General features: G+C 47.7%; 1 protein-coding gene across 5 annotated transcripts in view; it reads right to left on the bottom strand.

The window, feature by feature from the left end:
* Positions 1 to 221: 221 nt before the first annotated feature.
* The window catches only part of LOC118503332, a 28,927-nt gene continuing 3,369 nt past the window's right edge, over positions 222 to 25,779 (bottom strand). For 2 of the 5 annotated variants that reach the window (XM_036036494.1, XM_036036492.1), the window contains exons 2-5: positions 1,863 to 1,970; positions 1,242 to 1,788; positions 1,027 to 1,154; positions 236 to 895 (exon numbers count right to left, since the gene is read on the bottom strand). In XM_036036494.1, coding sequence (XP_035892387.1) covers positions 722 to 895; positions 1,027 to 1,154; positions 1,242 to 1,788; positions 1,863 to 1,970 — 957 coding nt within the window. In that variant the 3' untranslated portion in view covers positions 236 to 721. Of the gene's footprint in view, positions 896 to 1,026; positions 1,155 to 1,241; positions 1,789 to 1,862; positions 1,971 to 16,324; positions 16,424 to 17,996; positions 18,417 to 25,779 lie in introns of those variants that run through there. The other 3 variants (XM_036036495.1, XM_036036496.1, XM_036036491.1) reach the window with 3 other exon arrangements.

The raw sequence follows: 25,779 nt of genomic DNA, 5'->3' as shown, positions 1-25,779 counted from the left end.
GTCAAGCCGTGGGATATTCGAAGTGAGCGGAAGGCCGAAAAACCTGAAATGGAAATGAACCGGAGACGCAAAAAACAACAGCAGGAAGAAGAGAAGTCTTCGTCTCAACTTTCACGGCCAGGGGTGTGGCTTCGAATGTCAAGGACGTTCCTGGGCTCATGGCTAGCAGTATCATCGTCACAGTGTGTCCCCTCGGAGCGACACGGAAGGATGCCCGATACTTATCTTAATTCAGTGCTTTATTATTTCACCCATCTCGCGCTACTACTCGGTGGCGTGTACTTGAACATTCTCTTTTTATTTTCTTTATGGTCACTTATCTAATCACAATCTCCAGCGCGCCAAAAGCAAACGTTCTTTTGCGTGTTTATTGTTCGGAGCGCTCGGAGCACTTCGGACGTGGCAGTGCCGCCTCTCGGTGGCCGGTGTTTTGGCGTTTGATCCCGTCAATCACTCTATTAATCTCACCATCAGCCGGTAGCAGGTAGTGGCCCGCGTACCGGCCCGCCCTAGGAGTCCTTTAGATAGGCTATCGCAGCTCCCGCAACGTCCTTATGTCTAATGTACGGTGAAATGGATGAATGAATGGAATCATCTTGCGCCAGTTATGCTACGCTACCATATACTACACTTCCGCGCCGACGACGACGACGACGACCAACGCGAGCAAGCGGATGACGACAGCATCCACGATCCCAGTCCCCGTCACAGGAAGTCAATTTTAAGCTTGATGGCGTTGCGGATGGCCACGTTGACGGTCACGCTGCAATATGGTGCCGGGCTTCGGTGCTGGGCTCGGGCTGGCCGCGAGTTTCGGTTCGCCCACGTTACGGTAGAAGCGGTGCTTATCGTTCAACTGACTGTAATAGTCCTCGAAACTGCCAAGCGTTTGTTGCTATAGGGACGGACGTTGACAGAATAATTGAATGATACGATTCGTGAGCACTTCGCGAAACCGATTAGGCTACAAAACGAAGCGGCACTGATTTTGTCGCCACGAGAGAGGCGGGATGGAATACAACTTACCGCTGAAAACGACTCGCCAGATTGCCCACCGGAGGACGGTATCCAGCCACTGTGCCAGCCACTATCGCTACCGTACGCTGCCGGTGCGACGGGATGGGCTGATGGATAATTGTGACCATTACCGACAGCTGCAACGAATCGAATCGAATTACCCATACAGTGGAAACGCCTAAAGGTATGCAACTTGCTGCTACAAGCCGCACGCTACACCTTACCTGCATGGAAGCTCACAAAGTCTTGAGGTAATCGCTGCGGCCATCCACCATCCAGCTTCAGCGGATGGCCATAGTGTTTGAACGTGGAGTGAGGCACCTGTCCCAGGGGAACCTTCTTCTTTTTGTAGTCGAAATTAAACAGGGCATAGTTCGGTAACCGGAACTCCTTCAGTATCGGTGCCTTCGGGACGGCGTAATGCGCCTGCCGATGATGCTGATGCTGAGGATGATCATGCAGCAACAATTTGTCACCGGCGTGCGGAATCAGGTACGTCGTGTCGACCGTCGCCAGCGCGTTGTGGTTGTACTCTCCCTCCGGCGACGTGTACCGATTGTCCGGCGTTTGGACGACGCGGAACGTTGGCCTGGTGGAGCGATGTGCGTGCGGGTACACCTGATACTGACGCTGCTCGAGCAGTACACCGTCCGGGACGGCGATGCCATCCTTCTGCAGTCGGTTCAGTGCAAGGCGATCGGTTAGAAACGCAGAATCTGGTATTTTGCCTCCGGCGTGCGGCAGCACTTGCTCGCGGAAGAGCTGCCGTTTCTGTGAAGAACCCAAACGAATAGGCCTGTGAGTAAAGCAGCTCATCGTCGGTGACTTTGGCCCGTAACACTCACCCTGATTATGTGCGATAACGCGTAGTGCTTGCTGAGCAAGATCGAGATTAATATTATGTACAGTGAAACCTTCATCCTGCCATTCGATGGAGCTCGTCTACCGATGGTCTGCAAGATCGAACACCGAAAAAAGAACCGACACATTGTTAGAATAGACACATTCCGCTGCGAAACGGCATTTCCCCGAACGATGCTGTCGATGTGGAGAAATTACATTTCCATGAAGACAGGCTCCCCACACGCACGATGGTCAAATACGCAAGCTTCTAGCCCCAAACTGCATTTACCATTCCCAAGAATCAAGACAATGCTAACCGAATGTTTCGGGTCGGATTGGGCCTGTCCACGGTGACTTTTCGTACAACCGGACATAGACTCCTTCCAAAATCGACCAAACCAAACCGTTCCCCGTAGCCTGGAACGTAATTAAACCGAATGAAAATCTGAAATTTGGCCATTCACTTCTTTTGTTTTACTGCAACCGGACACACGGCCATCCTCTCGCCGATGGCCGATGCCAGTGTTACCCGCAAATGATCTTCCTTAAGCTCATCAGCTCATCCAGTCCCGTTGGTCCCGTTGTGTGTGGTCACCCACCACAGCCTGCAATGTGAGAACTCGGGTAAAGATATTATTTATCCACCCGGGTTCGTTGCAGTCGGCGTGCGTGCTCAAACTGGCTCGAAGCCCCCCGGGTGTCTGTGGACCAACTCGGTGTGCCGGCATGCTGTTCGGTCGTTCGGTTAGGAAAATTGAAATTCAATGCATCACGCACGTGTTCCGGTTGTGGGCAAAAGTTTTGTTTCGTACGAAACTTGTTCGACACCACAGCATACACACAATCTCCCTGTATGGCAGCTGTTGTCGTTCGGTCGACATTTGTTATAATGAGGCCGAAACTTATTCATGGTCCAGGCTGGCATTCGGCTGCTGTCGTCCAGAATCTTGGTGCAAAACTCCCATAAGCACTCCCCGGTGGAGCACCAACGCGTCTGGAGGAAAATATCATCCGCATTGATTTATTATTCTCACTTTATCATATGTTTATCCGATTATAGATAGCAGCACCGCCTCGGACAATGTCCACGTCCGTCCACAACACATAAATACACACCACCTTTCACCACTACTACCAGCGCTCGTAAGGAAACCGGAACCAGTGACTGCTTTCCCTGTCCTTTCTCCCCACGCCACCTAGCTTCGGATCGAATCCAACCATTTGTGATGAACTTTCATCCAAACGTTCGGCAGTGTTCCGATACGCTTAGTGCAACCCCCTCGAGGAGATCATCATTGTTTTCACCGGCATCAGAACAGTATTCATGTTCGCTTCGTATTCATGTGGCTACGCACAAAACAATAACCCCCGTGTTTGTGTGTGAGTGAGAGAAAGAGAGGTGTGTATCGATTGCAAATGCCGGCCAAGGTTCCAAGAAAAGTATCATGGAAAACCTCCAAAGAGTTCCGTGCATCGTAAATGCAATTGATATCTCGAATGGACCTCGGCAGGGCTAAGGTTCTAGTGCCTAGGCCTGTGGTCATGTGCCGTTGCTCCGGAATAGTAGACGAATCATCTCTACTGAATTACCAATGCAATGTAGTTTATGAAATTGAGTATTTCAATGGTTCTGTGCGCTTGGTAGCAATCGAAATATTTCGCCGAACGCACCATTCACACGCGTTCCCAATTATTCGCTTGTAACGAAGTGCATTCACTCAACTAAATACCTTTGCATATGACCGCTTCTTCAGAGCTCCCCAAGCAAATCATGATTAATTTATTAGCAGCATCGAAGGCGCCATTTTCTGCACGTCAACACTCGCACGTACACAAATCAAACCGGTTCTCGACGTTGGCCACATTGCACTGAGCTTGCAAAATGGCGGTTAGCATCGGCCAATCGACCAATCTGCCCAGAATTACAGAATACCTCGAAGCGGGATGGACCCGAGCTCTACTCTGCGTGCTACATTAAACCTCCACCGAATACCAGAAGACGCTTGAGTGTAGCTTTTCCACGCCACCTTTACAGCAGTACGGTCAATTAAAGGCAACTCAATCTTCCCGGCTGGACAATCCATGGCTGGACCGCACGCTCGGCAGGACGAAACGCGCGACGCCCTTTGTCGTGCATCATGTTTTCCAATTTCCTCTCGGAGAAATTTTAATTTAAACAAAGCGCACACACTAACAACCGAAAGCACGCTGACAAATGTAAATCAACCCTCGGTGCCTTCAGCTTGTTGGCGTGCGTAAAGAATCCTTTCTGCTTCTGGCCGTCCAAGAAAAAGCTTTTCGGACCTTCTGCACGCACGGAGGAGAACTTGGGAAAGCAATGAACGCAGGGTAGGCGGAGGAGTCTGTCCCCCGAAGGAAGCCGAATAAATAAAGATGTCTTTGTTTTCTCTTCACTTTGCTGTGCCCTTTACCCGGTTTCGCCACCGAACACTGGGTGCTCGTGGTGAGTTACTTTCTGTTGTCTTTTGTTATTGTTACGCTCCTGCTGCTTCTGCTGCTGCTTCTGCTGTTGGTACTATTGTTGATGATTCTTAACACAGCCAAACGCCACACTTCCGTTTCCGCTCGGTCACCTTCGAAGCAGTGAGCCCAGGCACGAGAGAACAAGCGCGTGAGAAGAGCTTTGTTTTGCCCCGTGTACGCAAGGGCAAAACAAACCACCCACATAAACATCCTCGACAGTTTCAGGTTCCTTCCTCCGGGACCGGGTGCTCCGGTCAAGGGATGCTGACTACAGAACAACAGCAACAACAAAAAAAAGCAGCAAACCAACGAGGTAGTGAAAGGATACCCGTGTTCTCGAGGAACCGAATCCGAAGCTAGTGAAAAGTGGCAACAAAAACCGTTTGCGATAGCAGATTGTTGACTGAATGGCTGAATGGTACTTGCCCCAGGCAAAACACAGCTGAAGGATCATGATTCACGCCGGCCGACGATGCCCGGCGGCGGGAGCGGGAAAGCTAAATAATAATGAAACAACAACATGGAAGAAAATTAAAGGGATAAAAAGGAAACCCAAGTGCCATTGTGTTATGGCGTCGTCGTGTCACCCGAAGCAGGTATCTTTTTTCAAAGGTAACCGAGTCCCCATCCTGACCCGCTCCGACCGGGGAGACCCCGGCATGGGATGGATGGATGGGTTGCCCATTGACCGCACCTCGCTTGCTCTTCCTTGCTCACACCCTACAGCCCAGCTAGCCAATCTCGCTGTCCAGCCAGTACAAGGAAAGAGAGAAAGAGAGACACACATTGTAAAACCTAACACCCGAAGAAACCCGGTGTTAAATCTACGACGGTAAATAGTGGTAACCATGGCTGAATAAAGCATCCGGAGATGTTGCCGAGCAAGATGGAGCGCTAAAGCCCCAACGAGAATGATGAAAAATGACAAAGGAATAGAAAGTAATAATTGAAGTCATACAAAATAGAAACAAATGCTGTGCCGTATGAATACGCCCAAGACTCTGCCGGGAAACCCTTTTTGCGATTCTGTTGCACTTCGGACGACCGTCTTCAACAGTTTTCGACTCTTTACATTTCCTCGAAAGCTTCGCCCAGAAGGTGATTCAGTATTCCGACGGTACATTCACGGCAAAACCATGGATCTTCCCTTTCCTGCCGGACAAAACACCTGTAAGATCTCACGGCTTCACTCTACTTCTGTGTGCCCCAGGCCCCGACTCTATTCTTAACCTCAAAAAACCATCTCCCGTCCGTTATGGTTTGGTTCGGGTTTTGTTTTTGAACGTTAGACACAACCGAGAAACCGTGAACCCTCATCACAACGGGGACACTTCGTTTTTCCTCCGGTCGTGCTCGCAAAGACAAGCGATAAATAGACTGTGGCGTGGTGAGGTGCGAAAAATTATTGCACAACCAAACCCATCTACGGTTCTCCGTTCGTCCATTGAATCGGCCCTAGACGACTCCCGGCTGTGACGAGTGTTTGTCAAGGATTTGAAGGATTGTCTCTGAATGTTCCGCCGTCTTTGCAGACGATCGTGCCCTAGATGGTAACCCTGCGCGATGTGCGCTGTACAGCCGCTGGTAAATAAACACCGACGAGCTCTCGGCGAGTTAAGTCTGGCTCGAGCAAGACTGACAGCACGAGTTCAATGAAAAATTTATAGTTCATCTGAGAAAACGACAGCTTTCCGTAAATGCCCACAGTCTGGCAGAACCATTAGACGTTTCGGTTAATAATAAATATGGTTTTTGGAAAGTTTCATGTGAGTTTCGTTTTTCTGGTGCCATAAATAGCGCACCAAGAGGTGTTTTGATTGATAGCACTGGTTTCCGTGGTTCTGAGAACTGAGACCTGCTTTTATTGTGAAGTCTCTTCGCGCTTTATGTTTTATAACTTATCTTGGTAAAGTTGCAAGTTACTTTTGCTCTCCCTTACCCTTCTCGACAGGCTGTCTGACCACTGTTTTCGGTAATGCTCTTGAAGTACTAACGAGTGACAGCATATTCACCGCCACTACCGGACTTTGTGTCGATCAATTAGCCAGCACTCAGCCAAAATTGCCGACGATAGTGCTGAAACATCACCCTGCCAAAGCCGAAAAAAGGGTGACCCACTGAGGTTCAGTAAGATGCGATTCCCCAAATAGAACCGTCACTGAATGTTTGCAAAAATACCACAAAACCACATCATTCTCCCAGTCACTGTGCCCTCGATAGCCGACCGTAATCAAGCAAGGATGAAGCAATCCTGCAAACGCAGCTGATGCTCATAGCTGTTGCAGGATTTTGATGAACTCGTACGCGGTCGACATTCGAAGCAAAGACGACTCCGGCGACGACTACGACGACGACACATTCCATTCCCAGTGTCTGCCGGTGTCTGTGTCAGCACACCGTCGCACGTCGAATCTTTTTCGACAACTCCCACAGCTCCGGTGGCCCACTCTCGAGATCGACATCATCGTCGTCGTCGGCGTCGTAGTTCCCGTGTAGAAACCACGGTCAATTATTCATTAGCCACATTGTGTCCACCCGTAGTAGTACGCAGTCCTCCCACGGCTACAGTCGAGTCCTGCTGGACGGCTCAACGTGAAACAATTTGCACCGGACCCGGGGGCCATATGGAATGAAGTGCTCTTAGCGTAGCGAGTACGAAATGCGAGCCCGTGCCCCGTGCTAAGCTGCAAATACACCGAACGACCCAAGAAGGCGCCCAGTTCGTTTCGAGTGAGCCCTCGGTATAGAACGCTCTTGTTGCTACAAAAATACCGGCCATCATTAGTCTTCATTAGTTCTCACTCGTGAATTCCTCGTGTACGAGGAGTAGCTCCTAAAGAGTCCCGAGCTGCTTCACTTTTCGGTGCATTTCGCAGTGCCGAGGCCTGTCCCGTTGCACAGCTCAAATAATACACTTGCGCTGTAAAAATGCTCCTCTTCTAGCAGATACTCATTTCGAATGCGTTTTTCCTGGAACGCCACCCTTCATGGCAGCTAATTTTATGACAATGCTTTATTCATTATTTTTATCACGCCGGAACACTTCCACGCTCACAATACCGGCACATTTGAACACTGTTTATTCATTATTACCACACTCGATAACGGCATAAAAGTGGCAGGAATGCTTAACGGACTTTCAAACGGGCCCACCCATAAACAATTAATTTACGCTTCAACAGATCCTACGATCCTACTGTTTGACTAAATTAATTCCACGCCCTGCTGCAGAAAAGCTCCTTCCATCTTGGGCCCGTTGCTTTCCCCGGGGCAGCAAAATCGTGAGGAAAGTGCCCAAATTTACGATAATTGATAATTTTAAAACAATAAAAATTAACTTCAGCCTTCCACCGGTAGCTATAGCAACCATGCTGTACAACGTGACCGAACGCTTAAAAAGCTCCGACGGACGGTCGGCCGGTATCCACTAAAATCGACGCACACTTGGATGAGAGCGCGCTGCCGGGGTAACAACAATATCAAAATTAATATTCATGAGCAGAACGTTATTTCCAACCGTACTATATTTCTTTACAATGTTTTCTCCGTCTTGTGATGTGTGCGGCCAAGGGAAAGAAAGGACAAGCCCGGAGTAAGGCGAGAGGTTTTCTTGATGAAATGTACGGATCTGGCACCTACGGCCAGCACGGTGAAGAAAAATACGCTCACACCCAGCAAAGTCAAACCACGATTCCCATCTTCCTCTCGGCGAGCTTCCTTTATACATCACTAACGGCCGTGTGCTCATAGTTGCCGGTTCTTGCAACTATCTTCCCACGGAAAGCCATCCGTTCGCCGACCATGAGGCCATCCGTGTGCCGGGCTCGTCACACGCTTCTCTGCAAGGATACTTTGCCGTGAGTCCCGAGAACCATATCACTTCTCTGCCCGGCTGCGGTGTTCACCAGAGCTCTGGTTTAGTCGTTAAGTGTTATTGGAGTTTAAAACAGTTTTGCTTTTATTTATTTAAAAAATTCTTCCCACCTCCACACACACATACCCGGTTCCCCGGTGCCACGCCACGGTGCAGTCCATTTTCACCTGACGCTGGTAAAGCACGGAATCTGGCTGCATCAGACAGAACACAGCGCAGAAGTGGCAGTACCTGATTTCAGCATGATAGCGCCAATAAATTTCTCCGGAACGAGCACTTACACAGCGCCGAGATCCAGCACCAGATGCTGAGCAAAACGACGAAACAGGGCGGCAAAAAACTCGACCTACCCGGTTACTCCATTGCTCCGGCTACTTGTCCCGTTCTACCTCACGGAGAGAAAAAAATAACCTGAAGAAGCACCGTTTTAGTGCCGCCGATGGGAAAATATTTATAGAGATATAATTTTCCTCCGATGATTATCTCCCGACCCGACCGACGACGATTCGGCGCCAGATCTTTCGCTAAGTCCATCAAGGGGACTATGAATCACTATCACTTTCAGTCGGGGCGCTTTCGCTGGAAGCTAACTTTTCCCGCAAAACTACGACGAACGACTGCCGTGAAGCTACCGGGACGTGACTATACAAATACGCACGGATTATCTTATTACGATTTGGAACGGTTCAACAAATAAAAGCTGACTACTGACGAAGCGTTCACTTCTCGACCGTTGCCCACGCCGCGTGGAAGGATAGACCATTTCATTAGCCACAGCCAAGGTAGATGGATGGATGCCGACGATAGATATTGTGCCGCTACATAGGAGAGCCATCGCTTTTCCTTGAATTATGACCCGGACAGTGACAATTTGTTTTTGGCTCATTCCTAGTACCGAATCATAGTCCTGGAACACAATTCAACGTTTATCAGGCATTTAACCGATAATCATAAGACTGATAAGCGTTCAACGTACTCATTTTGTGCAACACGCGTCATACAACGAAAGGTCAATTCAGTTAACACAATCGAACCACCCTGGACGGGTTCAAAGGTACCTATTAACCTATAACATGGCCGCTGCTGCTTCTGATGTGATGCGGCGCTGAATGCCGATGCGCAATCACACGTGCACACACACGCTTGCCGCTGATCAAACGCTGCTAGTTCAAGTGCACAATCTCATCAACAAAGTTTCGTCGTCCCGTGCAGCGAAAGCAAGATCTCACCAGACCGCCCCACACCGATGCAATCGAAACGATGCGTCAAATACACACACTTCAGGAGTCGGGTCCATCAGCGACGGGGCCGTCACACGCTGGCGCATCATACCTTTCCAAATGCGCTAATGCGGCGGACGCGATTGATAATCAATTTGCCGTACTGTTTGCGTAACATCACTACTAACCTCACTACGGCGCTGCTAGACTCACGGGGCGATATGGTCAAGTTGCAAGTAAACCGAACGGGATCAAGTGGCATGAAAAGCTTGGGAGTGGGCCAGTGAGGTTACGAGGCAGTGAGTGTAAATTCCAGAAGCTCGCCCTGCTTGATATCGGAATACGATACTGAAACACGCCACCGGGTGAGGAATTATCTATAGAATCGCTTAATTATATTACGAAAACATTTGCTCCTGCAAAACACTTGTGTTGATTCTTCATCAAATATTGGAATCTAACGATGGTCTTCTGGCAAATTTAATATACACACACACGTTGATGCAGCAGGTGTTGATATGTAGAATTCGTGGGTAACCCTTTCAAAAATTTGGTAAAGATTGATTCATAGTCCTTGAAGTACGACTACTTCATCACTAGTTGGACATATCCTCAATATAAAACAGTGCTATCAGTACGAACTATCTCATTCAATCTCTTTCTCTTGCTGTAATCAATCCCGCCACAACTTCAGCCTATTTCACACAGCAAGTCCTGACCTAATGATGTCCCACCGGGGAGAAGTAAAAAAAGAAAGCAAATCCACATCCACGTTCCAATAAGCATCCTCCGTCCGTTGGTCCACTCAAAAGCTCATCTGTTTTCACATCATGTTTATCATCGATACGGATCATTAATCGTTCTCTGTCGCTTCCGTTTGGGCCTGTTTTCCCACCCACGTAGTTGGCCTGGCCCGGAATCCGATATTAGGACGTCTCCTGTAGGTGCAAAATCTACATGAAAACGAACAGCACCACCAGCAGCAGGAGCAGAAACCGTCCACACTAGAGATATTGGCACCGATTGCTCATTTGTTACGAATTTTCGGGCGGTCGATAAACTTTTATGGACCAACGGGCCTATCTTTTCCAGCTCGTCGACATGTGTCCTTTCGGATATCCTGAGCTGGACGAACTCAAGAAAAAGAAGAAGAAGAAGGACGGAAGAACACGCTTTCATGAGAGCTTACCCACAAACCGATAGCTCTAAGCGTCGTCCAGCCCAGGCTGGACAGTAAAAACCCATTGGCCATATAAATTGAAGTCGATTGATATCCATCGACACGCATTTTCAACGAACGACGGCAAAGAAGTCCGATCGTTGGGGACATCGCCATCGATTAATCGGTGACATCACTGTGCGAAGTTTGTTCCCGATTTGTTGTAACTTTGCCCCGTGGCTTAGTAAAAGTATTTTCCAATCATCCACATTACTTTCCCGGAGCACTTCATCTGCCCGGACTCGGACTCGCTCATAACGCACGCAATCCTGTCGCAAACGAGTTCCGCTGACGTAAGCCTCCCGAACCGAATTATCCACCTCGGTAGGCACATCAGACATTAGCGGATTGCCGTTTCGTGGTAAATCGCATTAAAAGCTTCAATGCCACCGTGCTTTAATGTGCCCGGGCCCGCGCGGCAGATGCGTAATGGCGCACCGCGAAAAGTGTCTGCCGCTCAAATTAAAGACATCATTTACGCCCGCTCGCAAGACCGTTCGCGCTGCACTTTGATGTACACGATCATTAAAGCGCAGCTCTTCACATTTCCCAACCCGGTATGTGCAACCGTTCCCGAGCGAAACCTACCTTCCGACGACCGTGAGCCAAGGGAAACACGATGTAAAACGGGTTTACGGTAGCTCACAAGCGTTTTGTCATATTTTCATTAATAGAGCACGGATCTCCAAGCTCGGTTTGGTTTTTTTTTTTGTCGGTCCCGCTCTTGGGAAAATTTGCATTGAAACTCATCTCTTACACCAATCAACCCACGCCGATAATCATCATGCATTCCAAACACAGACACACATACACACGCACACGTACGGTTGAAACCGAAGCTGGAAACCTTAGCTGGAGTTGGGCGCCAGAAATCCAAACATCAACCAGCACGCCAAATGAAAAACGTATCCGTCAATGAAGTAGCAATAAGGCCAAGGGATGCCTTCCAAAAAGCTGCCGACCGTCACCAAGGCAACGACGCAATACGCGCGTACACGTTCCGCAGACGTTCCGCTGTTGTTTTCAATTTGACAGAATGATGAATTGTGCGGGCAACATGGGAGCCTCATCTCTCTCTCTATTGCAACATCATCTCTTTCGGTCCGAGTCCATCATCTTCTTCCCGGGCGCCGTTTTCCGATCATCTTTGGTGGCGCTTTCCTCAGTCATCCCCGCCAAATCGCTCGCGAGCCATTTATCAACGCGCACACGTCACGGAATGGTAGTTAGCTGCTAATAAATTTCCATCTCCCATTTGGAAATGAGATTATAATACCCCCACGTGGACACCCCCAGCTACGACTCGCAAGGCTTTTTAGTCTAACATTCCGCCGTGCGGTTCCTCCGCACACTGGCACGGGAAGTTTCTAACAAAATGCCGTCTTTCGTGGAAACCAAAATTGTATAACTGGAAATTATTACTCCAAAAACCATTTCCGATGGCTGTTTTTCGCGCCACAAACTTATCAATCCACCTAGTTCCAGCGATCCACGGTGAGACATCAGTTTTCCCCGCAAGGGAAAACCATTGGCGATCGGTTTGCAAAAGTGCCTTCGCGGTTTTTGTGGTCCAACATGGCACCCGATGCCTCCGATGTACCGTACGCGAGAAAAACAAACGAAACGCCCTGGATACCGCACGCGCTCACTTGCGGTGTGGACGAAATCACACCCATAAATTTCCACCGGCTTAGCCGTGGCGGATTAAAATTGAATTTATGAAATTCGTGTTACGCCGCACGTTACAATCATCGACTGTTGAAGCGACGCGCATAGGTGTGTCTGAGTGTGTGTGTGTGTGTGTGTGCTTGGCGGAAGTGGGTATATAGTCTTGTGTGTGCGTGTGAAGCTTCCGGATTCCTTTTCCACGCGCTTCTCCTTCCTTCAGCTTCGCCAGTCTCCCGGGCGCTCCACGATGGCGATGATGATGAACGATTTCGGTGTGGCTGCAGTAAGGCCTTGCCGAGCCAACCAACCACCAGCCGACGACTGCCAGCATCCACCGACGCTGAAGGGTCGAACTTTATGAACTTTAAATTACTAGTGCCACATGGCAGCTTTACAGTGAAAGCGCCTTTACTGAGACGACACCGGCAAAGTACTCCTAACTTTGGTCCTCTCGACTCGTCCTCGTCCGACCGTACAGCCACTCCGTAAAGCCGATAATAAGTCGTGGTGGTCACGTTCGTCGCCAAATCATACTCGACTCGGCTAAATTATTTACAACCCCGGCCGGGACGCACACACACAAACGCACACGTGCGTTTGCCAAGCCTGCTCATAAATCCTTCAAACCACAATCCGCTCGTTGATAGCGTCGTGGGCTGTTTACCGAGCGATGATTGAGCATTCCGGCGAGCACTGTCTGTCAATTTCGTGCTAAATCCCATTCATTTGGTACACCGCGAATGTGTGTGACTTTTTCCATCTCTCCGACAAACTTAATCGATCCGGTTAACCTCGCATCAATTTCATTGCTGATGTTTAATGGGAAGTTTCCCTGGAATCCAGATCGAGGGGCACACATTTATTCATCGATTGCATACGGTTCAAACTGTCAATTTGAATGTGAAAGTGTCAAATGTGGCAGAGTGTCAAATAAAAAGCCTTGTGGGATTGTTTTTATTTTTTCTGTTTTCTGTGCAGTTTTTTTTTTCATCACACTTTGGTGCGATTGAGAAATTGATTGGTGGTCTGTATGGAACTGTGTCAAGTCCGGACGTTCTCTCACGAGAATCTCTAATCCATCTAACGTTTGGATTTGGTAACGAAAACCTTCGAAACGTTTTCTGCGTCCATTTCGCACCGAAAAAACCAATTGCATCAAACATAAAATCGGAAATGTAAGAAAAAACACACTCTCACACTGCCGTGCCGATGTCTGCATTGCAACAGTTTGCACCATCGTGTCGTTTGTCCTCGAGGCCTCGCCAGAGGAAATGCAATAAAAACTGTCCTCCATCCTTCACCGTTGATCGATCCAGGCGAGCGAGGTAATCGATTCTTGGCAATGCACGTGCAAATCACATCAACCTATGCACACGCAATCAAATGTCCAAGTTTAATTGCTGGCGAAGGAAAAGCGACTATGCCATGGCATGGCAGAAGCTTTCCCGGGTGTGTGTGCGAGAGAGGAGGAGAGGCGAAAGGCATTCTAGGTCCCCTGGCCTGTCGCAGGCTAACCGCAAACATTACACGGTGACAATCGGCGTTCGGTGGCGATCCTTTCCTGTTCAAAATGACACGTTTCACGAGTACAGCAACACCGTACCGTCAGCCAGTGTCCTGTCGGATGATCTTTCCGGATTGGTACGTACCGCTGCCGTATGTGGTCACTACTCGCACACACACACACAGGCACCGTGGTCATGGACCGTGGCCAAAAGCAAACCAGAGGAAATATTCCGACTATTAGTGAGCATCCTCGACCGAGCTTTCCGTCGAAGGTACGCGTTTGTCCAACAAGTTCGGGAAATGGGTTAAGCGTGGCATATTGATTTCCTGACGCACCATATTGCCCTTGCTCGCTTTACCATATCATTAACGGACGCATAATTTATTGTTGTAAGTTGGAAACCATTTCCAAAACATCAGCCATAACATCCATTACCGAATTACTGTATCATTTCAGGGTCAGCGTTTTTCAATCCCTGGCCATTACATGATGTCTGCTGGCTCCACTTTTCGAAGAAAAAAACCGTTCAAAATATATCCAAAAATGTGAGCTTTTCATGAATTTGCGTTGCCTGCCAACCGTTCGCATGACGTTTGAAAGATGGAAATTGAATTTCGTGAAAAGCGTAAAATTACCCAATGCCCACCACCGGCTTAATGAACCGCTTTAGATCTTTTTGACCAAGTGATTTTCCTTGTTTGTGTGCGTCTACGGCTATTCATAATGGGGCAATCGTTTCTATTCACGGTTTTGCTTCTGTCTACTTACGCAGTACAAAACAAGAATTCTTCATTTTCTATCATTTGACAGTTGTGTCCTGCAGGAGATGAATACCAGACAGCTTTTTCCACGCACTTCATCCTCCATCATCATGAGTTATTTTCATTTGATGAGCATTAGAGATCGTTTCTTTGCCGCAGTGTAGGCCATCGGCTGGACATGACGTAATAACCTAAATATTCCACAAATTGACCATTTCGACTTAACGGTCATTTGGAATCATTTTTTGGGGCCACGGTTATCAGTCAAGGCAACGAAATGTCGAATGTCTTTACCTTCAACCGACTTAGCGTCCTCGTGCTGGAGTTCCAGACATACATGACCTTATTGTGAATATTTTTTTTCCCTTTATCCTAAATAAATCGTCTCAACTCAACAGCATGCTTATGCCCTTCTTGACACAAGCTTCCCCGTAATAACTAATCTTGCTCGTGCGTTTGAGGTCCTCTGCACCAGCACTGCAACACCTTAAATTATCAATTAAAATTTAATTACTCATTATAATCTTTAACGGTCACCCCTTTTCAACGCCACGGCTTGCCGCGAAAAAACCGTCCGATGGTATCATTTCAAGTTGACATAGAGACAACTTCCGCCACGTTGAAATCAACGCTCAGCGCACCAGAAAGCACCCTCGGCAAGCGTTAATTTAACCTTTCCAATTAACTTTACCTACCTCGCACAGTTCGCGGGATTACAGCGAAGGGACGCGAAATGTTTACAAATCCCTTCTCATCTATTTTTATGACGCCTGCCACCAAGAACTCACTACGAAACTAAATGTCCTGCTGCTTGAGGCTTCGCATCTTCCACCGGAGCAACACGACTTTGCATTAATCTAATGAATCTTTAGCAGGTGGTCTAGCGAACCACACCTTTCGAAGTGGATTCAAATTTAAGATGAAGCGATATCATCCGCAATCTCGATTTAATGTTACATCATCAGTAAACTATTCTGTGCTAAGTATTCCGGCCTACCCTTAGTAGGGGATTTTTCTGGAACATTCGTTGAACGTTGTCCTTTGATCGATAGTTCTTTTTCTGCTTCAGAAGCTTAGTTTTGGCACCGAGTTGCAAAAGCTTTCACCAATCTTCAAACCTTTCACTCGAAATAGACCCCCAAGGCTTAAAATGGCACATCAAAAGTCACCAGTTTCCACAGAATTCATCTGATAATTGCATTCATCAACTGGTTCCTTATTGTCCACACGGTGTGCGGATTGCGTAACCGTCTGGCCGAGATCTTTCTTCTCTCGATCCACCGACGACAATCCCTGGAACGCTCGGATGGATGGGTGGGGCCAAAGAGTGCTTTAAATTGAAACAGAAAATCAATATCAATCCATTGTGCAATCCTCGGCACTTGAACCTGCCACAGATCCAGACGAATGCTTCTAATCGAATTAAACTTCCTTTTCTGTTCTGTTTTGCTAGAAAATCGGAAGAATATTCCAGTTAGTTTTTTTTTTATTGCACGGTTTGCTCTGGCTCGCTTCTTCCGTCGTCTAATCCATGCCGAAGGATCAACCATCTCGCAGAACCACGGGCCATCCACTCACACACAAAGTGTACCGTGATCGCAATGAGAGCCATGAGTGCAAAAACGCACAATCAAACGCGTTATCGTGCTTCGAGCATGGGAAAATGCGAAGATGGAAACTCAAGCACGAGCCACTCGCAGAACAAAAACTGAATAAACAAAACAAACGTACCGCTGACGTCCCGATGCAACAAATGCAAGCAGCGAGATGCACTTTCTGCAGCTGCTGGTCCTGGAATGTCTCAGAATCCACCATCACCGGGAGGGCCTGCAATCATAAAAATTTAAATTGAATGAATCTCCTCCTCACAAGCTCTTCGATACCGCCCCTTGCCGTGCTGATTCGTTGCGAACGAACTGTAACGGACATTTCATCATTTCTTTGCGCTCTACGGTGGTGTGTCTCTTGCAGGGCAATTGAAGAAATTACTTCACTTTTGCAGGATCGTCATGGGAAAGTTTTCATACATTTCTCATTTTTCTCCTGCTTCCACGCCACGTAGCATGCCCGTCCCGAGGCTAATGAAATACGAAAGTTTATGTCACAGTGCCGTCAGGCAGCAGACCTTGAAAATTCCGAAATGGAATAGACGGTTCCATTTTCTACTCTTATCCGACCAGCAACGCGACCAGCGAGGGCCCGATCTCCTGCATCGGACTGCACCACACGCTGCCGTTGTTCCATAATCATAAGATTTGCGTTTTTTTTTTTCAGGCCCCCCTTGTGGTAAGTGTTTTGATAACAATCGCACATCGGTCGCCCATTAACGAACAGCGACTCTACGATGGGCTCAAAACGCAACTAGCAACCAGCAACACACGTCAAGCTTGCGAGCAGCACTCTGCTGCTGCATATAATATTTGTGTTATTTTCGTTTCTTGGCATGATGGCATGATTTCCTTTTCCCCATCCCGCCAACCTGTGTCTGGGCATCTTCACCAGCATTTTATCGGCCGTTGCTCGTGTGAGCATGCATTAGCATAATTTCGTAAACACGCGGCGCCGCTAAAATGCCAGTAGCTGCGAAACCGTCTACCGAACCTTACACACTACACACAGAAACAAAACCCCCCAGCAAGATGAATGCGTTACACCGGTCCAAGGAAAACTGCCAAATTTATGACCACGACCGCCAGCTGTGTGAAGCCCTGATACACTACTAAACGGCACCGTGAAACAATAGATCACCAGCGACGTTATGTGTGAGAAAATAAACAGCACCCGTGAGGATGGGTTTCGTAGCTCTGGAGTGAAATTAAGCAATTCATCGGCTGGCGTACAAAACGATGTTTCCCCTATCCGGCACTCGATTGCGCACGAAGGATATAAAAGCCCTCCAGACTCTCGATCTCGATCGCTAGTCACTATTCTACAATCTCCTTTCATCACGCACCACAGATCCACGGATACGAAACGAAGCGAAAGGATCGAATCATGCCGATGAGCTGAGGTGTAATCGATTTTAAAAGTAAATTCGTCTCGTTACACTGCTAATCCACTGTGCTACGATCGAATAATAAGCTCTCCGCTTGCGAAAGATCACAATGAGCCATTAGAGCGCCGATCACTAGACTGCGCTGCTGCTGTTGCCATGGAAACGGGATTGTGTTTACTTTGCGCGATCGAGCAGTGATTTTATCCACCCGGAATTCTTGCCATCGCCGCATCGGAACGTTACGAAAAGGGAGCAGCTAGCAAAAGCACACGGCCACAAACACACTGCCTGTCACCGATAAGCTAAACAGAGGCACGCTCAAGTCAACACCTTTTTCTTAGTTTTCCCGCGATTGCAATCAACGGTCGTTGTGCCCTGCCCGCGATGATTTATTATATCGCATCACACCTTTACCACTCACTGCGAATTTGGGCCGTTACGATGACGATGATGATGATTTCCGGCGAACGTTGATAACGGCACGATCGTTTCACCGCCGTTCAGACATTTGCACCTGTTCTTTTCGGCTTATGTCACTGGCAGAGTCGCGTTTTTTTCTGTTGGCTGCGATCTCACTGTTTCCGTGCATAAATCACTCGCACCCGCTATGCCTTCCGTCGTTCCGCTTAACGATCCTTATCGTGGGATCATTTATCAATCGTGCTGCTCACTAAACTCGCCCATGGGATTGGAAACAAGGAACGAAAAACTTCAACGTAGCAATCAAGCGACGAACTCGATCGAGCTTCTGCGCCACAAACGACCGCACCGTGCGCCGTGTCGAAGGTTCAAACACCAAATAGCGCCATTATTCGTAGTGTGGTTGAATTTTATGAAAAACAACCCCAAAACGAGAGCCTCCCGTCTCGGTGGACTGGTGGCCCCCTAGCTTCACGTCGGGTGTCACATCGGATCGTTTGAATCTTCACCAATCTTGTTGTCGGGGGTTCGTGCGCTTTGGCCCGTTGCAGTCTCGTGGCGCGATCGTTGCTTCTCTTTCGGACCCCGGTTCGTCGCTTTTGTCCGCAACCGAACAACATCATCATGATCATCATCGGGCGCACTCTTTCTCTGTTTCTCTAATTCACGGCTGCACGTGCTCACCCGCAGCAGCAACAGCAGCAGCAGCAACGGCATATCCGTACCTTCCGCCTCTCGCCTTTTGTTTTTCCTCCCACCAGCCCAAAGCGAGAGATTGTAGTTTGTTGCCACCAGCAACTACTGACGAACGGGTGGAACAAGGGTCGATTGCATTCGCTGTAGAGGCTCGTGCTGGAAGCCTCCATACAAATGTGCCCGCGCATCTTCGTCCAACTGCGAGCTTTTTTGCCCGTCGTACAGGTGAGCGGGCGAAGAATGATCATCTCCTACCACCTACCACGACCAGTTCGTGTGAACTACTTTTGAGCAGAGCTTCCCTCCCTACACTATGCGGGTACGGAACCACTCCAAGCGACCGGAATAGAATCACCTTCAAACGATCCGATCTGCTGCGAGCGGTTTTCTTTATTCGCTGGCTGTCTGTTCACTATCCATCTTCGAGAACAAGTGTATCAATCGTGTAGGTGCACACTCCACATAAAAACAACCATTAATCACTAGCGAGCGGACTCCGTTAACACTTGCTCGCTGTCTTCGAAAGACACATCTTAAGGCAGATCAGCGTTTGTTAGCGTTTAGACCTCCAAACGACCGATTGAATTGGATGATTGTATTTTACACATTACTTTATTATGCAAATGCTGACACCGAAACCGCGCGGGGGAACATTTTCATAATTGAGCTTTTACCCACCGGCCACCATTTACGATTAACCATAATTGTATAAATATTATTTTTAAATTAATCATTTAACAGGCTAAATTATCTGCTCGCACGAACCAGCGAAGGTTTTTGCAATTATAGGGGGTTCGATAATTGGACTCAGTTCGACAACATCATCCTCAGCCCAATCCAATCCAGCGCCAAAGGTCGTAATGGCTTGATCTATCCGCTATTTGCCACTCACCCTAGCCTAGAGTGCTGGGCACGCACCACCTCACGTAGTTTGCAATTTTCTTCTCGCGAAAAACTGTTAAATTTTGCATAGTTAAAGTTTGCAGCACTCAAAATTATAAAGGAACTCTCCACTCACCAACTCGGTGGCGATGGCGTAACAGAAGGCACCGTCATAGGGCATTAAAACACTGCCACGAATGGAACACATTCTTTGGACGCTCTCTACCACATTAGCTTCCACCACCACCAAGTTCCACCATCAATCAGTTGACGCGTCAAACCATACGGACACAGATGTGTTAGATGGCGCGCAAAAAAAAGACCAAAAGTGGTCAATACTGAGCTTTTTTGTTCTTTGCAACTCTTCTCACCGCACGATCGTATGACGAGTATCGCGACGTGTAACCAGGCAAGGAAAAATGGATCACGAGTAAAGAATATATTTTTACCTTCCATTTATGGATCGCCGTCAAGGTGATCGCACGACTTCTAACGCAAATCAGACGAACGAGCAGTGCACGACAGAGGAAGATCATCTTCAGTAGAGCATCTTTCGCGAAACAATATTGAAGCAACCGGTGCACGATCGATCGATGTGCGATGGGTCAGTTTTCCCGCGATCTTCGTAGGGTTTTGACACCTTTAATTGTACGCCAGCGCTTCTACGATGACGATGAACAGCAGGCCAAAGTGTGACCCGTTGTGGCGAAAGAGCGGCCTCCACTTATCGGTCCGTTGACATGGGCGGGAGGTGAAATGTTACATTCCTTTTCCCATTTGAAGCTTTAATTCGAGCAATGTGTTCATGCGGCCACACGGTTGATAATTAACCAAGACAAACGGTTTATATTACGCCTGCGATGGGCTTCATTGAACGCGAGAAAAACTCAACCGATCTTCGACCAATGCCACCAATGAACCGCAAACAATTGATCGTTATGGAAATGAAACGGCTTTTCGGTGGGGTTGGATTGCGTGTCCATAAGTTAAGGACCAATACAAACTCTGTCCGAACAAAACGGTAGCATCCGGACGCTTACAAACTTCATCTCGTAAACGCTCTAAAGCCACGACTCGCACACTCACTCATTCACGCGCTGTGAAAGGAAGAACCTTGACGAGCAATTACCAAACCCGGTAAACGTATGCACATGTCCAGCTCCAGCCTAAGAGGTGGAAAAATGAAGTCAATCTTCGAATTTCTTGAGCTCCTGACAACAAGCGAACCCTTAAGCCCTTCCTTAACTGCCCCGATCATGCTAAAATAAGCTCACTTTATGTTGGACACCATTTCGAGGTGATCGTCCAGAAGAAGCACTCACCACATGATCATCATCATCATCGTTGTCGTCGTCGTCGTCGGCGTCGTTGTCGTTTCCGCATTCTTCCCGCCCGATCAGTTCCACCGTTTGATCGCCACTAACCACTAACGGTGTGCACATTTTTCTTCTATCCCTGGCTGGGACTGTGTGACTGTGCTCAATGGCAGAGTGGCAGGTTCGACACAAATCATATTTACATGGGGTGGAAAGGGCTAACGCTCACCTGCAATCGAAAGTGAACGTTCCTTCGCAGCTTCAGAAGACCGGTGCCGTAACTGTGTTACGGTCGCTTTTGTAACTCGAACTCGACACGTTAACCGTAGTACCATCCTACAAATAAAGGAACACCACGCACACACACACACATGCTCCAATGGATCCCCCGGTGCCACCTTCCTCATTCTACACCTGGATCAGGCCGAAGACTGAAGCTTCTTCGGTCCAAAAGGCAAGTTATGCTTCACCAGGAAGGCAAATCGAATCGCTTACAACCCTGGTGTAGGATGTCAATCGAAGGGTTTTGCACGTCTCTTAGCCTCGTGTCTCGTTACCCTCACGGACGCTGCATTTGTTCGACTCCGAAGGTCCAGTAATGCGTTTGACATGAAACAGAGGACAAGCGCCCGAGCCCCCCGAGGCCCGATCAGGTTCGATTGGGACCGATAACCAGGGTGTATAATTACATCTTCATACAGTTGAAAGACTGTTAACAATTAAGACAATATTCGAGTTCGAAAAATTGTTAGCTTTAGGCATCGAACAAATTAACAGATGTCCAGAGTTACAAGAGAACAACTTTACATGCAATTTTTAGACTGAAAATTTGAAAAAAAAAACCCTCTTATCCTATCGTATACTAGCCAGAGCATCTCTACCACAGGCATTGATCGTAAAATCTTTGGGACAAGTTTCGCCACATTTTTTCATGGGTTTTTACGCTTGCCAAGGAGTGCAGGTCAGTATTTCGCGACTCCCGTAGCGACATTTGTGTATGATACTGCTCAACAATTGGGTCATCGTGATCAGTAGTCGTCGTAGAGGTATGGGCGATCATTGGCACAGTATTTTCTCTTGTTATTTCTTCTCAAACTTCTTCTCAACTTTGCTTCGGTTTCGGGCTAACTAGAGTCAATGAAGCTTAAAGAAAAAATTTGAAAGAGAATCTTAATTCATTAGAATGATGATGAAAGACTCACATGTCCTCGAAAGAAGCCTCCTATAAAATCAGATTAAGTCTCCGGTATCTTCTCTGAATTCGCGAGCTCAGGGAAAGGAACTTTGGATGAACCCAAATCCTTTTAATCCTGCATTAAAAAACCTGTTAAAGAATCTGTTTATTTTCCTAACCAAATATTTGCCCCAATAATGAATCTTGCGTTACCGCTTCGTATCCCCGCTAGAGTGAGCTTTACGAAAATTAATTATCCCAAACTGTTTAACACATTGGTTTTGGCCTTTCACGGTAATGAGAGTAATTCTCAAAAAAACTCATGTTCAATAACCAAACCCATTCAAATACAATTCCCGAGTTTAATTTTATTTAATATTCTCTACCATATTCTCGGTATTAAATCAACTATCATCGATCCATCCGTCCATTGTTAAATCACATCGTTTTCAAAAGGAAACGCGCTACACAATGGCGCAATAACCTGTGCGTGCAATTTTTCAGCAATCTTGTACTTAATGGATTTCGTCAATAAGGCTTGAATTATTTTTGATAAAAAGAAAAAACACAATTTAAGCCACTCTCACTGTATCGCTTAGTTCCGCTCGACATCTGCACCCATCCCGGGGTTACAGTTTAATCATGCCGACCATGCCCAGGCCCGAATGAAAGTGACAATGTTTTACGGTTTGGTTTTAACAACCGCCGGTCTGATTTTTACGAGCAATAATCGTAGATGCAATTAACGTTACCGTTACGAAACGAAAGCAGCGACGAGGGATGATTTTTGCTTTCGGCCAACAGATCGGAAAACGGCAATGCCAGCCGCTGGTGCTGGAGGTGGCGAGATCTGCTTCACCGCTTCACTCTCAACCTTATCAGGATGCATTTCGGCAGCACCGTGCGGTACTAACACCGCGCAGGTAAGGCAACCCGGCCCGTGAGAACTGCACCATCAACACCTTTCGCAGCGATAGAGCTGCAACATCGAACAACAGCACTGCAGCCCGCAAAAACAACAAAACAACGGAACTAATTTATGCGGGAACAAGCGCACATCAGCGTGCTGGTACTGGGTGGTACTGGTCACACCCCGAGGGGTCACAGTGCTGTGAGATCACATTTTAAGCAGCAGCACAATTAGTTGCACCCTTTTCCTGCACGACCGCAGTGTTAGGAGCGATGTTTTTCTAACCGAAAACCGATGTTGCTAAAGATAGTGGAAAGATTACCTTAAACATAGATTAACTGGTAAGGAGCCGCAGATAGAGAGAGAGAGAGGGAGAGTGAGTAGTAGGAGCCTCGGCCGGTCCGTTGATGCACTTTCAACACTTATCGCCCCATGCGCCTTGCCGGTCCCCATTGCGAAGTTCGTGAATATAAAACACGCTACTCCATAAATCTGCAAACATGTTGGGCTATTCAATTTTTCATTTTTCGTGATTTTTTGTTTGCTGCGGCCAGCACCTGTTACCTTTACTTGCAACACAATAGACACACAAATCCGCTGGGGGACATTCTGTGTTTTTGGTCGATTTATATGCATCCAGAAGCAATGCATAATAAGAACCAGCGAACGTTGCAACAACGCTTCCAATGAGTGGCTTAAGCGGCCAAAGAGAATGTTTAAAGTATGATTTAATTTAATTCGCATCATCTTTTTCCTCTCCATTCCCATTAGTGTTAGATCGAGCACGGTTTGGTTGGCCACGGTCAGCATCGCGGACCGGGAAAAGGAAAACGTAACGCTCAAAACCATTCACTTAGCTCTAGTCCGGGTGAAAGAAATGGTTGAATCTAATCAAAGTAGGCAATAAAAGTGGCCAACTGCGCGACGCTTAGTTGCAGACGGGTTTACTGTGCCACGACCGGGACGATCGATGGACTATGCTGTCAGGGAGATGGAAAACCAGCCGACCCATCATCATTGTCAATGTGAGTCGCTGATGATAACTTTTTTCGCGTTCGCAATATTGCGCCACCAACCAAACGATCGCGAGGCTTTCAAAGGGACGCTTTTGTTACGTATCTGGAACCGCGGTTAGTTTACACAGAGGGCCGATACTGATAATAGTTTCAATTAATTTGTACTCCCCATAGCTAGCGTGTAAAGGTTTCACACTAGGGTTTTGTTTAGAGTTTTTTTGTAGTGAAAAGCAATGCGTTATTAAAATAAAACTGATGAAACTGATGCCACGCTACATCTGAATGCTTCAGGTTTCCAGAGAGATACAATCGATTTTCCATTAGCTACGGCAACAATAAAGAACCCTTGTTCTGATGTAGGTTTATGGTTTTTATGCTCTCGCTCTCCCTTTCCATTGCCACACTCGCAACCCACCCGTTTCGCTATGCTATGCTAGTATGTAATTATGCTCCGTGTACTGTGTACTCCATCCCAAAGTACGACACACATGGCGCACCGCACACGTGCGACCTGCAATACAACAATCAACCACGGAAACGCGGACGAGCAAGTGCTCTCCCGCTGCGATGGCTTATTTATCCATGATCGTTAGCGATCGCCGTCTGTACCACCGGTCGATCAGACCGGGCCTGTTCCAGCTTAATCCGGTCCTACGAGCAGAGGCTGCTGCTGCGAAACATCGCGCATCGGCAGACATTGAACTAGAAGGTCGCTTAATTTTCAATTTCATCTCTCAACGTGCACTCGGCGACGCACTCACTCACCACACACGGCAAATGGTATGACGAAACCGCGCGAGAGGCAGTCGACAGTGTAAGTAAGCGTAACCACGATCGTTCCTACCGTTCGAAGCATCGATCCGTCATCACCAGCTGCTGATGAAGATGAAGCGCGATCCCCGGTGTCTTCAAGACGCATCACTCTCTCGAGCGGGCAGATGGGCCACAGGAAAAATTGAAAGTCTTGCACGCCAAGTAATGCCCAGTAGTTCCCAGGGTAATCTGTCGAACCGTTTATCTAATCACGGCCAGCTGCCACTCGTCGAACATTAATTAACATAAGCTCAAGAAACAAGCAGTACGCAGGCTTTGAATATGCTTTGTGTACGGGTGCCGCTCCCAACGAGCTATGTTTCGTTGTGCACACGGTCGCTTATGCGCTCTTGTTTGCTTTTTGGCTGGTTCAATAATAGCAGTTTTTTATGATAAACATGACCTATTCGTTTGCGTTCGGGTTAATGGCGATGAGCGAGCTGCTTGAAACGGATCGGATTCAATTACCATTTCCCGTATATCGATTGCGGAACGCCGAAACACACACACACACACACACACACACACACACACACACAGCCACACTCACAAAAATGTCCTCTATTTATCAGCCAGCAGCATTCGGAATTATTCGGTCGTGTGCATTCAACAATATTTACCCAAAGCCAAAGCGGCTAACATTTCTCCGCCCTGTACTCTACTCCCCTTCCGAAAGGGCGCTCTGTTTCGGGAGCTTTTACTTCAATCAAAGCAACCCGATCCATGGTAACACGAGCATAACAGAAAGCACGACCCGCATCCGTCCGTCTGTCTTCGATACACACTGAAGTCATCAATGATCAATGAGTCTCAATGTGTGTGTGTGTGTTTGTGTCTGCATTTGCTGTGTTTAGTTATGCCATTTCGCCAGCATACATCCAGCTTTTCGCCGAACGCCATCGCTTTGTGCTTGGTGCTTGTTTCGATCCACGTTTTCATCACGATTATCTTGCTTCTTGGCACG

This window comes from Anopheles stephensi, chromosome 2, assembly GCF_013141755.1.
Source record: "Anopheles stephensi strain Indian chromosome 2, UCI_ANSTEP_V1.0, whole genome shotgun sequence".
Classification (NCBI taxonomy): Eukaryota; Metazoa; Arthropoda; class Insecta; order Diptera; family Culicidae; genus Anopheles; species Anopheles stephensi.
The sequence above is the reverse complement of the archived record's forward strand: the minus strand, read 5'-3'. Positions and strand labels throughout refer to the sequence as shown.